The 20,558-nt window shown below is 37.7% G+C and overlaps 3 protein-coding genes across 6 annotated transcripts in view; 1 reads left to right on the forward strand and 2 right to left on the reverse strand.

Moving 5' to 3' along the window:
* Nucleotides 1-292: 292 nt before the first annotated feature.
* LOC128625169 (transcription factor HES-5-like) lies at nt 293-2,897 on the forward strand. The gene is made up of 2 exons (XM_053653293.1): nt 293-378; nt 529-2,897. The coding sequence occupies exons 1-2, from the start codon at nt 328-330 to the stop codon at nt 913-915; spliced, it is 438 nt and encodes a 145-aa protein (XP_053509268.1). The 5' UTR covers nt 293-327; the 3' UTR covers nt 916-2,897.
* Nucleotides 2,898-3,246: 349 nt separating this feature from the next.
* Nucleotides 3,247-12,519, reverse strand: aldh4a1 (aldehyde dehydrogenase 4 family, member A1). Its single transcript, XM_053652782.1, has 15 exons — nt 12,136-12,519; nt 10,540-10,633; nt 10,356-10,448; nt 10,052-10,099; nt 8,827-8,982; nt 8,572-8,721; nt 7,931-8,005; nt 7,613-7,800; nt 7,303-7,376; nt 6,522-6,718; nt 6,375-6,422; nt 6,138-6,290; nt 4,725-4,846; nt 4,479-4,597; nt 3,247-4,144 (listed from the first exon to the last, which is right to left on the reverse strand). The coding sequence occupies exons 1-15, from the start codon at nt 12,174-12,176 to the stop codon at nt 4,032-4,034; spliced, it is 1,671 nt and encodes a 556-aa protein (XP_053508757.1). The 5' UTR covers nt 12,177-12,519; the 3' UTR covers nt 3,247-4,031.
* Nucleotides 12,520-15,273: 2,754 nt separating this feature from the next.
* iffo2b (intermediate filament family orphan 2b) overlaps nt 15,274-20,558 on the reverse strand; it is a 43,418-nt gene continuing 38,133 nt past the window's right edge. For all 4 annotated transcript variants that reach the window (XM_053652787.1, XM_053652786.1, XM_053652785.1 and 1 more), the window contains 3 exons: nt 20,125-20,214; nt 19,799-19,923; nt 15,274-17,850 (listed from right to left, as the gene is read on the reverse strand). In XM_053652787.1, the coding sequence (XP_053508762.1) occupies nt 17,745-17,850; nt 19,799-19,923; nt 20,125-20,214 (321 nt within the window). In that variant the 3' untranslated portion in view covers nt 15,274-17,744. The remainder of the gene's footprint in view (nt 17,851-19,798; nt 19,924-20,124; nt 20,215-20,558) is intronic.

The raw sequence follows: 20,558 nt of genomic DNA on the forward strand, positions 1-20,558 counted from the left end.
CAATACTACAGATAGTATTACACGTAATAAGTGATAAATGTGTTTTTATTAATGTGTTAAACACATTTCAGATGGATTTTTCCCGCCGTTTCTGAGGTAAACTTATAACAAAGCCACTGTTTTGACGTTTTTGTCTGAGAAGGCACGCGCGCCGCAGACCAATTAAAAAAGAGCTCACTGTCACTACAGCGTCTCTGATTGGCTCCCGAATGTGACAGCATGACAGCCCAAGCGTAAACACAGAAGGCGCGCGAAAACAGCGCGTATAAAAATGGGAAAGAAGTTTCGGCAGGTGAACGAAGCGCACGCGACTGAGTTGACAGAGTTATGGCGCCTAGCACGCGCGCACCGACTCGGGAGAAAAACGAGACACCCAGAGTGAGTATTTCAGTAATGTATTATATTTGTTCAGCAATTTGCCATGTTTATTGAAGAATATAACGTATAATAGAACAATTACTCAACGTACAAAATAGAAACCAGTTCTTGCACGAGCTGGTCATGTGTCATGTCTGGTGTTTTGAACAGTTAAGGAAGCCCGCGGTAGAGAAACTGCGCAGAGATCGCATCAACACAGGGATCGAGCGCCTGAAACGGCTGCTTAAGGACGAACTGAATCCTAAACCCAAGCTGGAAAAGGCGGACATTTTAGAAACGGCGGTTGCGTACTTGAAAAAAAGCAAGGGGCTGGCGCGCGCCTCTCCGGACCAGCGCTACGCTGACGGCTTCGCGCGCTGCTTGGAAGAGACCGCGCGCTTTCTCACGGTGCATAACCGAGTCGAAAAGGGCAGACACATCGCGATGAGCAGTCTGGGTCATGCAATACATCCTAAAGCGACCGGAAGTATCAGCGTGAGTGTGAATGCTGTCAAGAGTACCCCTGAACGCATCGGGACAGTTTGGAGGCCGTGGTGATTCCTAACAATAACAAAAACAAGACCCTTACTGAGCCATGTTCATGGTGCTCTTATTGCATAGAGTATCACTGTGTTAATGTAAACAGAAGCTGTTTTAGTGCAAATAACTTCGCCTGTGTGAAGCTAATAATTCTTTACAAATTGTAAAATAATAATAATAGTATTAATAATAATAAATAATAATAAGCCATATCTAGAAGGGGGAAGGTGTGTAGACACTAGGCCCAAAAACACTAGTCCACTAAAATAGAAACTGTCTGGTACAGGAAGCCCAAAATTCCTGTTGTTGCTCCTGATGTCAAGTGTTTGAATTCCTGTGAATATTGTCTATAGAGACCTTGATTAATATTGTTGTTATTATTATAATAATTATTACCTGTATTTGATCTATCATATTGATAGAATTGTCTGAAGTATGTCTGTAACAAGACAGTAAAAAGTAACCTGGATATTAGTGTTTGGTTTGGTGTCTTGATTTATGAATACTGTACCTGCAAACCATTAAGGAGGATCAGATTTGACATATTTTCCATTCTAAACCACTGGTGTATTTTATGATTTATTTTATGATTTACACCACATATATGGTGTAAACAGACTATATTATACTGTATAACTTCTTCTTCTTATTATTATTAATAACTACCTCTACATTTATTTGCATAGCAAGACTTCGCACAACTTCACCTTCAGTAACTGCTTCATCCTGGACAGGGTAGTGGAGGATCCGGAACTTATTCAGGGAGCACTAGGCGCAAGGTGGGAATAGATTCTGAATGGGATGCAAGTCCATCACATGGAACTACACACACACACACACACACACACACACTTATCCATACCACTGGACAATCAAGTGTAGCCAATTCAAACGTACCTCCCAGATATTTCAGGGAAGTGAGAGGAAACTGGAGAATGTAGAGGAAACCCACATGGACATGGGTAAAACAGACAGTAGGTAACCCAAGCACAGGATCGAACCAGGGACACTGGAGCTGTGAGGTGGCAATGCTACCTTCTGCACCACCATGTTACACTATACTAATCAAAGTATTACCTCTACATTTATTCACATAGTAACACTTAGATTGGTGGCCAGTAAACGGACATACTGTATACTCTTATCAATCATTCCTTTTAATCCGTCAGTAATACACCAATTCTCATCAAATAAATCTAACACTGGAATAACACTGTCAGAATGCCATACCATGATCTCAATAAAAATGTTCATCCTTTTATGTAAACAGTGTATTGACATGAAACTGTATGTCACACTCACTGTTTTCTCACTTTATCACTGCAAATTCATTCACATTTCTTCACAAGTCATAATATTGCAAGTGCAATCCATTACAGCTTTATTAGTATGAAATACATCAGCTTTGCTAATCGGAATCCAAACATAAGATCAGGGTTGTCATACTGGCGATCGTATCCTGAATGAAACAACTAATTAAACTAAACATGACACTGGGACTTTGTCTTAAGTGTCTCTTCTTCAGAACACACGTATTTGATCAATGTTCTGTCCAAATTGACACACTGCCACCCCCCAGTAGTAAACTGTGAATCGTGCAAGACAGACAGGATCAACAGGTGGTAAATTACTAGTTAATTCATTCATTCTTCAGTAACTAAAATAAGTGCTTTATCCTGGCCAGGGTGGCTGTAGAATTTACCCTGCATGGGACACCAGTCAATCACAGGTCACCATACATATTCACACACACATTCATACTTAGAGGCGATTTAATATAGTCAATTTTCCTACCAGCATGATTTCTGGAGGTGGGAGGAAAATGGAGAACCCGGAGGAAACCCGCAGGGGCACAGACAGTAACCCAGGGTCAGGGCTGAACCAAGGATTCTAGGGATTGGCTACTCTAAACTGCCCCTAGATGTCAATAAGTGTCTGAATGTGTGTGCATGGAGTCCTGTGATGGACTGACATCCCATTCATGGTGAATTCACACCAGAAATTCGATAGCACTGCCCATCTGACCATCAGCACATTGCACAAAAAGAAAGTTGTTAGACATCAGAAACCTATACAGTGGTGTTAAATTATAACTGAACTGTAACAGGCCTGATCTGATATGATTTATTGTGTATAAAGTATTTTACATTGGTCCTAATTTTTTTTTTAATTATTGTTTACTTTTGCAAATGCTGAATAAAAAAAAAAAGTACTGGTGAATATTTGTGAAAGCAACGATTAACTGACAACGTCCACTAGGTGGCAGCATCTATCTCCAAGTTTAGCAAGAATAAAGCGCTTGACAGCAGTTTGCTGTCACATAAATGAGGAATGTCAAAGACACAGAACCATTCATCAGTTCATTTATTGAGTCGCAGCTCCAGATTCCCTTGTTTCACTAACATCATTAAATATGATCGGTATGATACTGTGTTGTGATTTAACAACATTATATCCACTAAAGTTGAACAGGAAGTTAAAATTTATAATTGAACTGCTGGAGACTCCATTACTGTTAAGGTCAAAAGATACTAAAAGCCCAGAGCCAATTTCCTCATATCCATCTGTTAGACTAATATGGCACTAAGCAGCGTCATATTATTCTGTTTTTAATTAGATATTAATATGTGTTTGTATTTATAATCAATTACAGCATATAACTCAAGTTTAGAATCAGACAAAAAGGTAGACCATTTCCTGGTAATCTAACTCAATCTGTATTTACACTACTGTAACAAATTTTACACATTAATAGCTGTGGTAAACTCCCATGTGAGGATTGTTTTTAAATGACCGTAACAGAAATTATCAGTGCAACTCTGATCCTCTTGCTTTAATCAACACTATTACAACTTGTTCATGATGTTTGTCTGGGCTGGGAAACAACTGGAGGCAGTTTTCATGCAGTTCTCCTAACTGTGTTCACATATCTAAGGGCTGTTTCAGTAGTTTTGCATGTTTAGCCCAGAGCAGCATCACAAGGAGACACCGTGCCATCAAGAATCTTGGTTTTGTGCAAACCAGAAACTTTAAAAAGGCCACTCTGGGAACGATAAATGTTAAATCAAGTGGGAGAGTCATCATTAGCGTAGTCTGTAGATACATGTGATTTTGTGGATGGAACAGGAAAGATCTCAGTCCATGTAGGCGTATTTCCAGTCTCTGAGCGGAACATGGGTCTCCTTTACAACCTGTGGTGAGGTCCATCTGAGGACATAGTGTGGGCCGCCGGGCTTGTCGTTGGTACCTGAGTGAATAGAAAAATAAGGTAAAGCAAAACTGGTAGATATTACAGCTAAGACAAACTGGAGGTGGTGGGGATGAATACTTATGTAAGCCACTGTATATTTGTTCTCTGTTTTGCTTCATTGTAGGTTTCGTTACTGATGAAATAAAAAGTAACTTATTTGATTTAAATGCCAGGAATTTCCAATAGATCCCATTTTAATAAAAATGTTCTTACCGTAATACAATTAACATGCATAATTATGTAAAGACAGGACTGTGATATAAAACTGTTGGCTACATTGCCCACCCACACTGAGTCTTAATACACTGGATACATAGCTTTAAACATTCACCTGATGCTCTGGAGCCTCCAAATGGCTGTTGGGCCACAATCGAACCTGTCGATTTGTCATTAACGTAATAATTTCCTGCTGCATTTCTCAGTGCTTTTGCTGCCTCGTCTACGACAGCCCTGAAACAAGTATTTCCAGTTAATTTAAAAATTCCCACAAACATGAAAATGAGCCAGGGAAACAACCTGTTAGACATAAAATAACTTATGTGAACTTTTTTGGTTCTCAAAATGACATGATACTTACTCATCTTGAGCGAAGACAGCCCCTGTTAGTGCATACGGGGACGTGTTATCGATCAACTCCAGCACTTTCTTGTAGTCATTCTCTGGATAGACGTAGACAGTCAGAACTGGTCCAAAGATCTCCTAAAGAAGGAATACATTTCTTCTCAGTGATACATTTCAAACACAGTTTAGAACCAAACTGCTAAAAACACAAAATAAACTCAACCAGGATTACCCGATACAGATTTGCACAGTAATTTCCCCTTGGGCATCACATAATAATGATTAAATGATGCCAATTTCTCAATCACAGACCCAAATAGAGCCAAGTGTACCAATACTTTAAGTCTTTTGTACCTGTTGTGACTATCAGTTAGTCAAAGTAACATTAAATCGAGTTCTCCATTGAGTCTACAACACCACTTTGTTATACCATGTATTGGACAGGAAGTCATTTGGGATTAGTGTTAATTACTTAAATTGCCCATCACTAGTATTTACAGTGACCCAAAACATCATCAGATTGTTGATATCAGGACATCTGTCTGTGATCTGAATCTCAAGAGAAAGTGGGTCATGCAGCAAGACAAGGAAAATAAGCACACAAGTCGTTCTACCAAAGAATGGTTAAAGAGCACCTTCTAAACCTGTTATAAGCCAAGTCTTCCAGTAAAGCAGCTCAGCCACTGCACAACGTCAGCTACCACAAACACACTCTCACACATAAACGTACTAACTCTCACTCCTTTTGAAGGAAGGCATTTCTTTTGTCCTAATTGGATATTGTGTCCGATTTGTCTTAATTTACGGATTTGTTATGGTTCGCTTTGTTTCAAGTCATTAACATGAAACCACTGAGTTTTTATGTGTTTAATTGAAACAAATAATCTATTTAAAGTACCATACGTAAAATTGCAGTACCTCATAATCCAATTATACGATGTGAAGTGCATTATTTGAGCCTTACATTATATGTTGGTTTATGCAAACTTATTAGCTATAGGAGGATACAAATATTTTTCCAAACTGCCTGGATTTTCATCAACACAACATTGTGTAAATGCTCTTAAAACGATTTATGAAAAAACATTTTTCATGTCCAGCTTGATAAACGAGGCCCAATGATCTCTAGTCTTTATAGTAGACTTTGTTGTAGCTCTGCAGATTTGAGAAAGGAGAACGAACTGAGATTTTCATCCTGTGAAGTTAAGCATATAATGCAGCTCAGTGGGACAGCGCTCGGCTTATACAAACAAACCAAAGTCCATGCACACACCGGTCTGATCCTGTTCGCGTGTGAATCGCTAACCTCTCAAACTCTGCTTTTTAAGCAAAGATACTTCCATCAAGAAAGCGATCCTAATAAAGCATGATGTGTTATAATCAATGTTATTACTTTGGCACATTATAATAATAACCATGAGATAAATACCTCATTCATTATTTTATCCTGAGGGTCTTTGGTTTCAATAATTGTCGGCTCCACAAAATATCCTTTTTTGTCATCACATTTTCCTCCAGCGATCACAGTAAGGTTGGGAGATGACTTGGCATGTTCCAGCCAGCCTTTGATCCTTCCAAAGGACTTGCAAAAGAGAAAGAATTTGGAAAGTAAGTTGCAGGAACAGAGAAAATATAAAAGCTTTACGAACAATAAGTTAATTCTCACCTTGTCATCGATAACTGCAGAGAAAAATGTGCCAAAATCCTCGACAGGCTGTCAAGTTAAACAAATGTCAATGTTGTAATCGACACAATATCTCATCTAGGTCTGACGTGATTATTTGTGGCTGAGAACAGAAGTGGTTCTACTCACGTCTCCCACTTTGATCTGTTTGTGCACAGCCAGAAGCTCTTGTTTAATCTCAGGCCAGAGTGAGTCTGGGACATACATCCTGGAACAAGCTGAGCATTTCTGCCCTCCGTACTCAAATGCTGAGCGGATGGTGCCAGTCACCACGCTGCCAATGTCAGCTGACTTGTGCACGAAATGGAAGTTCTTGCCACCGCATTCTGGATGGAACAAAGCAAAAACAGTAGGTTTAGACCAAAACATAATTGTAAAGATATGGAGAGTCTCCAGAAAGTGTTAACTCACTATAGGGACAAGCTCCTAAATTCTTTTCCATTTACATTGTCCTAATGTGTGTTGGTTGGTCAGAAGCCATGGATTACTTTTCTATAATAGCAGCTGGGACAACAGCTCAGGCTATAATTCAAGGTTTATAATAACGTGCTTGTTCTAATACAGACACTTATTTAACATTTATGAAAGGAGTCTCCACTTTGTAAAGTGTCAACACTTTGTAATAGTGAATAAGTTTTCCTCCATTTCAAAGTCTTCAGGACAGATGACGTTCTGGTTTATCTTCAACGCGACAAGCTGAGTTTTATGTCTCATTAACTTCAAAAAGCGAGGCGGGTGAGTGATTGTCCGGTGAGTGAGTGACAGTTCGTAGCTGCTATAATGGAGGTGATGACACGAACGAACTCGAAATGTTTAGACAGCTTTTAGGTGAAATCAAACATATTAAAAAAAGAACCTGGAAATCATTTGGATAAGTCTGTTTGTATATACTGTAGTAAAAGGTACTGACCTCCGGCAACACGAGGGAAGTTTCTGTAAATGTCCAGATTCTGTGCCACTTGTTTCCACAAGCGCTTAAATGTTCTGGAGTAAAGAAAAACACAAAGCATAGTTTGTTAAACTTATATATATATGACATTTTCCATTTCTGTAAAATATTTCTCCACAACATCAAACCATCTTCACAACCTTAAAAAAAAAAAAAAAAAAAGTTTCTCAGTTCCATCCATGTCTTTACATGGATGTTAACTGTTGGTGAATCCTGAGTGGCTGGTTAAACTACTAGGTCAGGGGGAAAAAAAGCAAAATGAGGGTCATACGGGACACTGCCAGTGAAGTTGATTCCAGCCAAGTGCTCAGAAGAAGTGACCGTGTCACCGAAAACTGGCCCATCAGCTGGAACGAACTGGATGATGTTGGGTGGCAAGCCGGACTTGCGCAGAATCTTATAGACTGCATAGCTGGCAGACAAAGCCGTGTCACTGGGTTTCCACAGCACCACGTTACCCTGATCAAAACACAACAATTTGTAAATAATTAAGCAACAATTAAGTAAACAATAAAATAATTGAGCTTTGGCTTGCGGGTTTAAGACGTAAGGTAATTTCCTGCTTAATCTTTAAATATAATGAGCTCACCATTATAGCTGGCGTACCAGCCAAGTTTCCACCAATGGCAGTGAAATTGAAAGGAGCCACAGCAGCTACAAAGCCCTACAAAATGAATAAAGCACAAAGGATCAAACAGACAGTACTATGTCAATATTGCCCAACATGCACATGAACTCAAAGGCTTTAATGCTGGCTTTCTGCCTCTAAACCTATCAATCTTTATAGCAGATGTATACTACTATAATATCTACATTAATCCCCTTGCAACCGACATGGCTGAATAGCGACAACGGTTACCTTGACAATTAATGATTAGTTCATGAAGACAATGTGAAGTGGTTGTTTTGTTTCACGCTGGCACGCTATGTTAACATTTTTGACTAGCACCACAAACTCTGAACAAATGAGACACTTTGCTTTTGTCTCATCTGCATCTCAAGTACATATTTCTGTTCACTTGTATTTTTAATATACTCTTCAGACCATGAAGGTTAAATAAAATGAAAAAACAAACAAAGAAAAACAAACAAAAAAACTCCCCTTTCTGTGGTAAATAGAAACAAAAATGATTTTTATGTCGAGCCACATTCTATAACACATGACTTAAGATGATGGTGCATACTGTACTTTTCTTTGTCTATTTAAGTGCTTCTGAAAGAGGAGCCTACCTCAAGCCCACGGTACAGCATGGTGTTGGTGCTGCCATCACTGTCCAGAGGCTGCTGCTGCACCAGCTCTACTGCGTGCTTGGCATTGAACCGGAAGAAGTCAATGAGCTCGGCTGCAGCGTCGATCTCAGCTTGCACGACGGTCTTACCCTAAAACAGCAGAGAATAACATCACATTTCTTCAATGGAAGTCAGGTGCCAATGTGACTGACTCGATTCTGCTTATTGTTCTGCTTCTGAGGGATGAAGCACTACCTGGCCAATCATGGTCTTGGCCAGAACCTCTGCTCTCTTCGGTCCACTGATTACATCAGCAGCCTTGAAGAAGATTTGGGCTCTGTCTGCTACAGGTTTGAGATCCCATTCTCTCCTCGCTGCCACAGAAGCCAGGATGGCTTTGTTTAGTAGCTCCTGTGTTGAAGGTTGAAGTAAATCGTAAATAGACCAAAAATATACTTTTGCGTGCGATTGCATGCAACTGCTCAAGATTGCAAATTTATTAACACAGCCACTACACTCCCTAAATAATCTTTTTATTTATTTATTTTTCTATCAGCCATCATTGCTGGAGTAAAACTGCAGAATCCATCTATCACAATCTGTCCATCTGTCCAAATCACACATGCATTCAAATATCCAAATCCAGTCCTGAACTTTTGATGGACAGATATTAATTTAGATAGATGGATGGATGGACGGACAGACAGACATTCGTTTAGATGACCAGGTACTCATTTAGATAGATACATGGATTGATCTTTTAGATAAATGGACAGATAGGTATTTCTTTAGATGAACAGATGGATCAATGGAGATCAACATTCAACCATCCAACACAATGCATCTTTTTAAATCCATCCTTTTAATTCCATTCAATTAATTACTACTCAAAGCAATACATTAGAAAAAAAAATCCGGCCCTGTCCTTAGGATAAACAGATATCCATCCATTTCCTGCTTTTAAATCCATCCATTCAAATCCATCCTTGCACTTTTTTTTTTTATACTGTGGCAGATTAACTTCTTCATACAGGAAGCGCCTTGAAGCCGTCATTACAAACAAAGACTTCTCCACTAAGTATTAAATAAATTTCAGTTAGCGTGTTCAATACTTTTTTCCCCCCCGTGTCATTCCACTTTATTACACATAACTTCATTTATGGACTTTAATGTTGTGAATTCTTTATACTTCCAGATTTCTTGAGTTAATACTGATGTCTGGTAAAATTTCATATGAATAGCCTCATTGGAAATATACTTACAATAAAATTAAAAACAAACAAACAAAAAAAAACGTTGACGTGTTCAATAGTCATTTCCCCCACTGCATATACTCACAGACACACTACCCAACAGTTGCGAGTAAATATAATTTAGGCCAGAACATTATCTTTGTGGATTCTCAAATTGCCACACTTCATATATGTTGAGTGGGTTATAGAATATCCATTCAGTCTGGGGTGTAAATTCATTTCCTTACCTTATCAGCGTAACAGAACTTGGCCACTTTGTGTGCATGATTAAAGGGCTGTAAATAAGAGGAGGTATAAAAATGTATTATCAGTACTGTGATAACACGGCTGTTATAACACCACACACTGCACACAATTTATGTTCTTTGGCTATTCCGCTGCTTTAGTATTGACTTAATTATGCCCAGCCAAATTCCCAATATTAAATGACCTTGCGTCCAACTGTACTTTAATGAACAATGTAGGCATTAATACTATAGGTTTGTGGAGAAATTGTTAGATTGTGTTTGATATAAACTCTTATGTACTCACAGATAGCTGGTATCTGATCTCCTTGGTCCATATCTGTTCGTCTCCGATCACACACGGAATCTCCTCCGTCTTTCCTTTCAGGTCTTGTAGCGCCTGGCAAAATAGTGCAAATCTTTGCTTTCAAATGGATAAAAGTGTCAAAATTTTGCTGCTTAATTAGGGCCTGTGTGTACGCAATATTCACCTTCTCTAGCTCTACTCGTTCTTTGCTTCCCTTTTCAAATGCCAAGATGGGTTCATTCTTAACCTCCACAGCTGCACAAGGGAAGGTCTTGAACCTGCAGAGCATATTGTTGATTTTCTGTCATGTTAAGTCTGTTACACTTCTTTTTTTTTTTTTTTAAACATGCCATGATTTTAGTGTTAGAGAAGAAAAACTAAGGCTTGTACAGTGGCACAACAGAAATGTCCAAAGATTATTAGTCTAGAGAGCAAAACTGGAAAACTTTATGGTCGGGAGGATCGGTGTTACAATCTCTCATGTCAATCACAGCGACACTAAACATCTATGGGCATCTGTATATGCACATCATGTATATGCAAGAGGGGAGATAGTGTTCTCCTCTGGGAGTGTGATGGTGCACTGTGACATGAGAAGCAGTTCAAATAGATACTGGAGCTGGCTTCACGTGTCACGGAGGAAGCATACGCTAGTTTTAGTATTTAACCGACTGTGAAGAACAGTTCTCATTTCCTTTACGTTTGCCACAATAACCTAAGAGCTTACTGTTACCTTTCTGATCACCATTCTTTCATTAACATTTTATTCATTCGGCAGTTGTTTAAGCCCAAAATTAATTCAGGTTTTGCCAATTCAAGCACACACACAAACACTAATATAAGCAGTCAAGTCTTAAAGGTCTTGTTCAAGGGTCAGAAATTGCCACATGGGCAATCCTGGAATATGACCGAACAAATTTCTGGTCACTCGTACTAAACTTTACCTGCTGAGCAACCAGTGTGCTCTTCAGTTCACCATACACCAAAATGAAATGAAAATAAACTTTCCACAGTTTCAAGGAGCAAAGGACCAAATACTATTAATCTAATACTATTAACTTAACAAATGTTCACTCATTACAAGTTGGCTAGCTAGCTAGCTACCATTAACTGCATGCATTTTAGAAAGACATGTCAATTTGTCTAATTTCTAACAGCTGGAAGCCAGTTACGAGACAATCCAGATGTGGCCACAGCCCCTGGATAACCATTCTAAACAAATTTACATATTATTGCGCTTTTAAGTAACAAAATGCTAAGTGTGTGTGTTTTATTACAAACATAGTCTACAAGAACTATAAAGTCTCTTGGGGTGGAATTTCCACCTACAGTACCCCACTTGGGGGTTGAAAGCTCTTCCTGTTTAAGTTTTGGTATTATGCACGTGCGTCTTGAACAGAGTGAAGGGGGCAACTTTGTTTCTCGTCTTTTACATGACCATGACCTCAGTGATCTTCTGTAGTGACGCAGGATTATAAAGCCAGTAGTCTACAGTCACGTAAAAGTTCAGCACAACAAATGATTGGATTTTCTGTTGCAAAAACAAAAAACAAAAAACAAACAAACAAACAAAAACCCGGAGGTTTTTGCATTTCTATTATGCAATATGGCAGAAGCGCGTGACAGGCTAATAATTGCACTCGCGGACGATCTAGAATCGCTTTGCAAAACGCTACTATAGACAATCTAAGAAATGTGCAATATTTTTTAATATATGCAATTTAAAATGTATACTATTTACACGGGTTGGAATGAAAGTTATCCTTGTGAAATGACATACCCCCTCCAGGACCCACAGAGCGCCGACCTCACGCGCAGCATGTCTCAAAAGGAAACAAAGAACCAACTCAGTAAAAGTACGTCAAAGAAAAGAATAGGAGAAGACACCTATACGCCTAAATGAGCAACAGTAAACAACCTCATTCAACAACCTCCAGAAAATATTTATGACATACAAGTTACAGGATAGCCTGACTGCTAAAGCCAAGACTAGCGACATTCAAATAGAACCGTACTATTATTGTTTTAAGGGGGGACGCTTAAAAAAATAGAGATATTTTCTATATTATTTGAATATATGTAACTTTTATAATTAATATAAAGCATATAATTTTTTAATTTACATGTTAAATATATATTCAGCCTCAATCTTGAAAAACAAAAACAAAACAAAAATATTTTGTCTCCCCCCCCTCGCCTGTGCTAAATGGAACGCGCCGGAGGGCGAGTCTCTAATCAGCCACTCAGCTTACGAGACGTCTTTTCCTAGCCAATCACATGGCAGGCATTTCTGACAGGAGCGTTTTATTTATAAAACAGTCACCGCTTTCGACCGGTTTTGGTCACTACTTTCGCGGTGTTAATCTGTCATATATCTGTCGAATTATACATAATGATATAATTATATTTAGAATATAGATATTTAAAGATAAGGAACTTTAGAGTTGTAGAATTTGTTTACGGAGTACATGAACAAGGTGCATGTCACGTGACCTCGAGGTCCATTCCAAAGCATGCTTAAATAACCTTCAACAAACCAACACAAGTCAGAAATAAACCTTTTATTTTATTTTATTATTTTTTTTGTGTGTGTTTAAAACCCCAGCACCAACCACATTAATTATTTGGAGACATCTTTACATCCCTCACACCAGATTGCAAAGGCTTACATATTTAAAACATTAACAAATAACAAGAAAAGCTCATTTTCAAATATATGTGTGTAATTGTGGACATTACAAATAAAGATGCAGAAAAGGAAATATCGATGTGTGGGCATTGAGACACACTGAAAGACATACTACTGATGAAAATCATGGCTGTGAGATACTGGAAAAGTCTGTAATACAGATAATCATTCAATAGTATTTCTAGTTAAAAAAAAAATTATTTAATACAATTTTCCAAATTAGGCTCAGACATGACTGTATTCAGTTTCTGAAGTTTAACCATTGAGATAATGTTGACTTCTTACTTAATATTTGTCTCAAACTGTCACCATTTGATAAAGAAAGACCAAGCACGTTATACAATTCAACGAGGTAATGATGGACAATATATTATTTGCATTTTCACAATATAACACGGCAATATGACAGAAGACGTTCATGAGCAACTGATTAGTCCATCGTTATTTTATTTTGTCCTGTAATCATCTTAAAGAATTAAATAATCATGAAACATGTCATTTGAGGCAATACAGAATTTTGTTCATATCATGAAGCTTTACAATAAAAACAATGAACCATTGCATCACTGATTAATACATTCATCACCTGGTGTTCAGGAAAGCAATACTACAAGGAGCAGATTTCTTTTTGTCAAAGAGGAACTTAAAACTGGAAGACTGTTCCTGCACTCCAGTATGGGTTTTAATGCTCACCTGTTGACTTCCCATTCAGACTACACGAGTGGCCATTTTCAGCACAAGGGGATGAAAGTATACTAGGGATCAGGTTTATCAGTTGTTAACTGTTACACCAGCACCAAATCACAGTTTAAAGGGCCGGTCAGTGATTTGTAAGTGCGGACATTTGGTAATATTAAACTTCTTGTCCTATAGTTTGCAATACAATATCTGCTCTGAGAACAATGTTTGGTCTATGTGGTGCTCCAAGGCTCTGAAAACAGGATAAAAACCAAATGATGAGGACCAGCAACATCCAGCATCTTCCCTTCTTACACTATTATTCAGTGGTTCTAGTTGATGCAACGTGTACAATTGGAGGACAATTGAAAGAAGGGGCTGTATTTATTTATTTTTAGTCATTTTATTTTTAGTATTTCACTTTCAGTGTCAAAATAACGGAATGTGAGTGCTTACCTCCTGAGTTGCCATTTTAGATTTCAGGGCAGATCTGTTGTCAGATCTGTTGCAAGTCAGTGTGGCAAATCAGTTTTTCCAAGGTAGGTTTTAAAATGATATGATGGGTATAGGTCTATAGCACTTTTACATTGAAAAAACTGCACTTTTAAACAGGACAGTCTATACCAATATCTCGTTCACATGCATGTAAACCCATTATTTCTACAACTGTAGTCTACTGAATGGTATTTTTCATTTGAAAGTGTTTTTTTCCATTCAGTTTTTTCTTGTAGTAGCATATTGACATTCTGTCACAAACAAATATCAATTCAATAAAAAGCAAAATAAAATAATGTAATTCCACTAAGAACTCATAAGGACTTATATTGCGTTCAACTTTAATTTATGGTCAATGAATCGAAAGGAGACTCCTTTGCCTTGGGATAGATGGGCTTAGTATAACTCTTATAAATTATTGCTTTTGTGCCCCCCTATGCTTTTATTGCTCTTAGGGGAGTTCATGTACTTTTTGGCTCACCTGTAATTCAAAAACTGCTGTCTCTGATGAAGCAAATGATAAGCTTTCCTGGTCCATCTCATTTTAACTAGCTAACTAGGGTTCTACCTAGTCAGTATGCTAATACGCTAGCAGTATTAAGTGAATTAAATAACATCAGCTATCGCACATGAATGTAGTAGATGGCTACATAAAATCCAGTTTGATTTATTCAAATCAAGTTTGATATTTTCCCGCGACCCGACTACGGATAAGCGGTTGAGGATGGATGGATGGATGGAAGTTTGATATTTTTCAAGAATATCAAGTATGTATAGTTTCACTCAACACTCAGCTTCTGGGTAAGTTTTGCTTAATAACTAATAGGCAAGTGGTGAGGGGAAGTCAATGAAGGTGTGTTAAAAACAATACTGGAATGCATAATATTGCACACCGAAACTATTTATAGATGATGTGTCTACATGGATGTAATGTATATCCAGTGATTGAGGTATCAGGAGTTCAATTATAAGAGTAATGGTGAATGTGGCACACAAAATGATGCAAAGATGTTTCCTATAAAAATTAAAAAAAAAAAAAAACCCACCACAAGGAGCTTCAGGCCATCTCTTTACTGCTACTTCAATAAAGCTCCAGTGTCTACATGACAGAAATTCATTTGTATCAGCACATTCATATGTAACTTACAAGCGACTTACAAAGTGAAACAGCCAGGTTCTTAAGGGTCTTGCTCAAGAACCCATCAGTGGCAACCCTGGGATGTGAACTCACAGCCTTGTGGTCACGAGCACAAAATCTTAAACCTTAACCTAATACTCAGTTACCATTGTAACATGCACTTAAAGGAGCAGTTTGTAATTTATTGCACTTTCTGGTGCACTGGTGAACTGGAACTGGAGTGAAAACTGACAAGCTTTTCCCTTCCCCTCAACCCAACAAATCCTCTATTGAAGCTATGTATCCCTGTGAGTTGCCTTTTAAGGAAAAGAGACATAGCTGAGAAGCTCCATTTCAAATTTCAAGGCCGGACAAAATGCCAACAGAAGCATTAAATGAAGAAACTAGCCAGATCTGTTGCATGTCAGTGTGGCAAATGTCAAGAAAGGTATGTTTGAAATTGTCTAATTGTTATATGATTTTTTTTATAGGTCTATAATTTTACAAACTGCACCTTTAAACTGGACAATCTTTTCCTAGATCTCTTTTACGTTCAGGTAAACGTTATATTTACATTTCACTGATTACAAAAAGGAAGTCTCTACTGAGATTTCTATTGTTGGGCCTGGCACAAAGAAATGCAGTATGGTCTTCCTGTTATTGCGTTAAACAATATAAAAATAAGCATTGTTTGAGGGTAAAAGGCAAAATTTTGATTAGTGCATGAATTATTTAGCAGAAAAAAGCATCCAAATGACCCTGAATATTGTTTAAAAAAAAAAAAAAAAAAAGGACATTCGTATAAAACCCTAAGCAGGTCTTTGATTTCTTTCATAGGAAATTCTATAACATGACTTTTAAGAAGTAGAATATAATACAGTATAATAAAAACTGAATAAGATGGATTCATCTCTGTGTATTATGGAGGCTCAAATGATCGCAACTGCATTTTGCCGTTTTGTGCATCGTTTTACAACTAATCATTTGTTATTAATGTCAGGACCTCCTTTTTACACCAATAGACAGTTTAAATATGAACACAAGAAATCCTAGAGAAAACAAACATAAATGACATTTAAATGAATATGCAAAAATATGTTTGAAAACTTTTGTATACAACATAAATGTCAAAAAGTCAAACATGAAAAAAAAAGAGGCAAAAATAACAATATTCGTAGTATGGAAATACTAATAGCATTCTTGAGCCCAGTTACAGATAAACTTTTCTTCCATTGCTGGCCAAATGTGAGACATATTATGGTTGAAATTATGCTGGCATATCTGGTTGGTCATCACTAAATTAATATATTAGCAGTAGTGATGGTAACCTACGCTCAACAAAAATGTCCATTTTACAATAAGAATTGCTACCTGAAATCTCTTAAAATCATTTAAGCCGCTTAACAAAATAAGGCAGCTTCGTCTTTGGAAGAAACAGCAAAAAACATTAAGACATACAAAACAAGAAGTCTATCCGAGCAAATATGTAGGCTGCAATTTGTTTAAAAAAAAAGAAAAAGAAAAAGAAAAAGCAAGTGAATACATTAAGGCCATCAAAATCAAAAAGTCCAGTCATAAGATCAGGCACATAGCTCTTTTCATTCCAGAATTATGATATTTGAACACAGAAACTGTTTTTTTTTTTTTAAGTGTAGTACTCTTGAGTAGGCACCTATACCGCACCACAGCTCCCTCTAAGAGCTTGTAAACATTACAGGCCTCATGATTTCCTCTAGAAGCACTCGTTACGATGGCGAGAACTGTATTCCCAGCAAAGATGGCAATCAGGATACACATAACATCGGATAAGATGAAAACATGAAATAAGGCTAACCATTTGCATAGACCTTAGAGATATCTTGAGCTGTGCTGCATTCCGTCCACACACACGCTACTGCGTTTTTGTTAATTAGTGTTTAGAGGCAGCAGAAAGGCCATCAAAGCTATTATTCTGCCTTCTGAATAATACAGCATTGTAGAAAAGACAGAAAATATAATCATTCTGGCATCTTAATGGATATCCAACCCATCCAAGGTTCATACATGCGAAATGGCTCTTTATGATTGTAAATTTCTGTTGGGTCTTGATACTGATACTGAATTGTGGTTTAAAAGGTACAATTTGGGTTGCCTACTCTGGAAAACAGATTGTAAATGAAGCTTGTGATTGCTCAGGCTAACAGAACACCCTTGGATATCGTTGCAGAGGCACAATGCTCAAGAGGCAAGAGAACGTCCCTCTTCACCTTCCCCACTAGAAAGGAGACTTTAAAGCACCTACAGGAAAATGGGACCTGTCCATCAGAGTTCCTTTGGACTGGTCCTGCTCGATACCATTGGCCGAATGCTGAGTGGCCTTGGAGCTGATAGGAGCTCGGTGAGGGGAGGGTGTGACCTGGCTGGGTAAATATCAGCTGATTGCCCCCTCTGTGTCTCCATCCTTGTCTGACTCATCCTGGATCTCGTCTGTGTTCCCTGAGTCACTGCTCGCCACTGAGCTGAAGGACGGAGAGTTTCTGTGGTAGAAACAGAAAAATAAAATGGTACAAAAATGGTAATGTTAATCGCAGTTGTAAATTAATTCTGTTACTATGCTTATTTATACCCTATAGTATGCGGAAATGTGAGATATGTAACTTATAAACTCATTTATAATGGTAAGCTGTGAAAAAGGGGGACTAAAACGTTGTTTAAATACATAAATAACAATACGTTAGCTATTTTTCTTTTATGTAAGCAAAATATTACACACAAAGCCTTAAAGTTTAAATGCTGGTAAGTGGCACCGAAATAAGCTAGGTAACAGGCCAGCGTCTTATATCTTTTGTACACTTTTCTAGCCACAAGCTTCGGAAGCTTCAGAATGTTGAAAGTTGCAACCTGATTGGTTCTTTAAAAAGCAAAACACCATCTTTAAAAGTTTGAAAGTTTTATTTGAAGCAGGTGAGTAAATCCGTGGTGAATGCTAGAAGCTTGCGAGGCTAGCTTAAAACGGAAGCGATTTTGGTTGCATTTGCATAATAGAAAGATAATCTACCCCATTCTATGTTTAGCATTAAAACAGCTGTTATCTCCAGTACCTTTTTGAAGGTTTCATCACATTTATCCTTCCCATAATCCCAGTCCACAGACATGTTTGAAATGTTACTTCAACTAACACATTTGCAGATTTAGAACTCACAAACTTAGAAGTCTCTGCATGAAATTTACAGCTTCATAAATATTAGCACCCTTCATGAAAATGAGCAAAAGTGGACATATAAAAGAAGTAATACATACTATGTACCTGTAAGCATTTTCTTCCTTTATTTTTTCTTTAAAGAAAACACATCATTATCCCTACAATTAATATTTGATGACGAGAATAAGAATGAGCCTCTATCTGTAGTCTAACAAGGTAAGAGACACTTATACAGTGATCCTGGATCCGCTTCCATACAGAATATGTTAATCTTCTTTATTTGTAGGTTTGTGCATCTATTCAAAACAGAACACTGGTTTTCAGCGAGGTTTAAATCCAGACACAGATGGCCATTGTAAAAATACTGCATTAAAAGTTCTATCTACGGCCAAGTCATAACCTCCTCGCAGAGGCAAACCTGTTTTGGGTTAAAATACCGGTATTCAGGAGAATTCATGATTACATCAGTGTTCATGAGTCCCTCCAGACCAATATCATTCATTATCAGCTGCCATATTTTATAGTGGGTTTGGGGGATTTTCCTTGTATGCAGTCCCCCTTTTTTTTTTTAATCAAACATGTTCAAGGCCAAAAATATGGATAACAGGCTCTACCTGTTGCTTTGGTCTTCATCAATGCCTACTTGCACCACCTGCTGGTGAGGTGGATTAGCAGCAGGTGGAGATTATGCATTGGTACTCCTCTGCTTTTCCTGCAATTTTCCTATGTTCAATGTTGAAATCCAGCAATCCAATATGTGCAATTCAACCAAATGTGAACCACTGAATTTGTGGAAGTGAATTCGTAAAGAAAAATGAAATGGACTGAAATTTGCCTGTCGAATATTAATGGTATTTTTAAACAAACTAAATATTTTGTAAATTAACTTTGGAAAGTGAATATTGATTATCGAATTTTTAATAATGAAATTGTGTGTGAAATGTTTCTAGTTGAAATATTCACAGCTTAAATATATAACCATGTTGAATTGCAACCCCCAAAAATGCAAGCCCTGAAAATATAATGCATTAAAATGCAAGAACTGTTAATGCAATGCATGTTTTCCCCCAGATTAGTGCTATTCAACATTATTTTACTTCCATACAAAAAAAGATTTAGAGGTGGGCAGAAGTCATTTTAAGGAAAGCACAATCATTCGTAAACTGTGTAAAAAACGTGATTAATATTGATTAATTGAGTACTATATGACCAGGGCAAGAATTCAAGAGGGATTTAAAAAAGGGATTTGCTATGAATACTGAATAAAACTCAGTAGCCATTACCTCCCGCCCTTGATCATTCTTCTGCACGTCTCCATCTGTACGTCCAACCCTCTCTTCATACTGCACATTTCCATGTACTCATGGAGGTGCCGATTCATGTCACTCTTAGCTGTAGCCAACTCCATCTGAAAAAAAGGTGGAGAGTGAGAGAGTGTGATAGCAGGAGTTACATACATTAATATCTGGCAGTGGTTACTACAGTAAATTACACCAGAAAAAAAAGTTATTTATATCCCATGGAAAGCAATAGACAAACAAATCTCAAGAAATACTACAAATGAAAACATGACAATAATGACAAATAGAAATACAGACACAATATTAACCTCGATCTGGCCGATTGTTGCCTGGTATTCCTCTTCCCTGGTCTTGAAAAGCGTCTCGGTCTCATCAATGAGACTTCCCAGACTGCAATCCTGCCAAACATGATAACGGACACACAATGAGGGAGTCTGTACACTTGCCTATTAACTACTAATAGTCCTAAAAGTTGATTCAATGTTGAATTTAATAATTAATCTCACTGGAAAAACAGGATGCATACAAGTAACTAAGATGAATTTACGTGCTGATTTTCATCCTTCATCTTTCTTGCCATCATTAATTCAACAGCACCATCCACCTGCTATGTAAAACAGGAGTTGTACATAATTTTTTCAGGCATGGATGCCTTTAAGAGGAAAAATTAAGCGTTCTACATGTTACATTACAGTTCTACAGTTGCGTTTACTGACATAGACTGAGTTTGAAGGAAACATCT

This window comes from Ictalurus furcatus, chromosome 21, assembly GCF_023375685.1.
Source record: "Ictalurus furcatus strain D&B chromosome 21, Billie_1.0, whole genome shotgun sequence".
Lineage (NCBI taxonomy): Eukaryota > Metazoa > Chordata > Actinopteri > Siluriformes > Ictaluridae > Ictalurus > Ictalurus furcatus.

Excerpts from the sequence above, each read along its gene's own strand:
- LOC128625169 (XM_053653293.1), top strand. The coding sequence starts at position 328 with ATGGCGCCTAGCACGCGCGCACCGACTCGGGAGAAAAACGAGACACCC. Across the intron at positions 379-528 it reads AGAAAAACGAGACACCCAGA|TTAAGGAAGCCCGCGGTAGA; the intron begins GTGAGTATTTCA and ends TGTTTTGAACAG.
- aldh4a1 (XM_053652782.1), bottom strand. The coding sequence starts at position 12,176 with ATGCTGCGCGTGAGGTCGGCGCTCTGTGGGTCCTGGAGGGG. Across the intron at positions 10,100-10,355 it reads AGATCAGATACCAGCTATCT|CCCTTTAATCATGCACACAA; the intron begins GTGAGTACATAA and ends TCTTATTTACAG. Across the intron at positions 6,291-6,374 it reads CTGCAGTTATCGATGACAAG|TCCTTTGGAAGGATCAAAGG; the intron begins GTGAGAATTAAC and ends CTCTTTTGCAAG.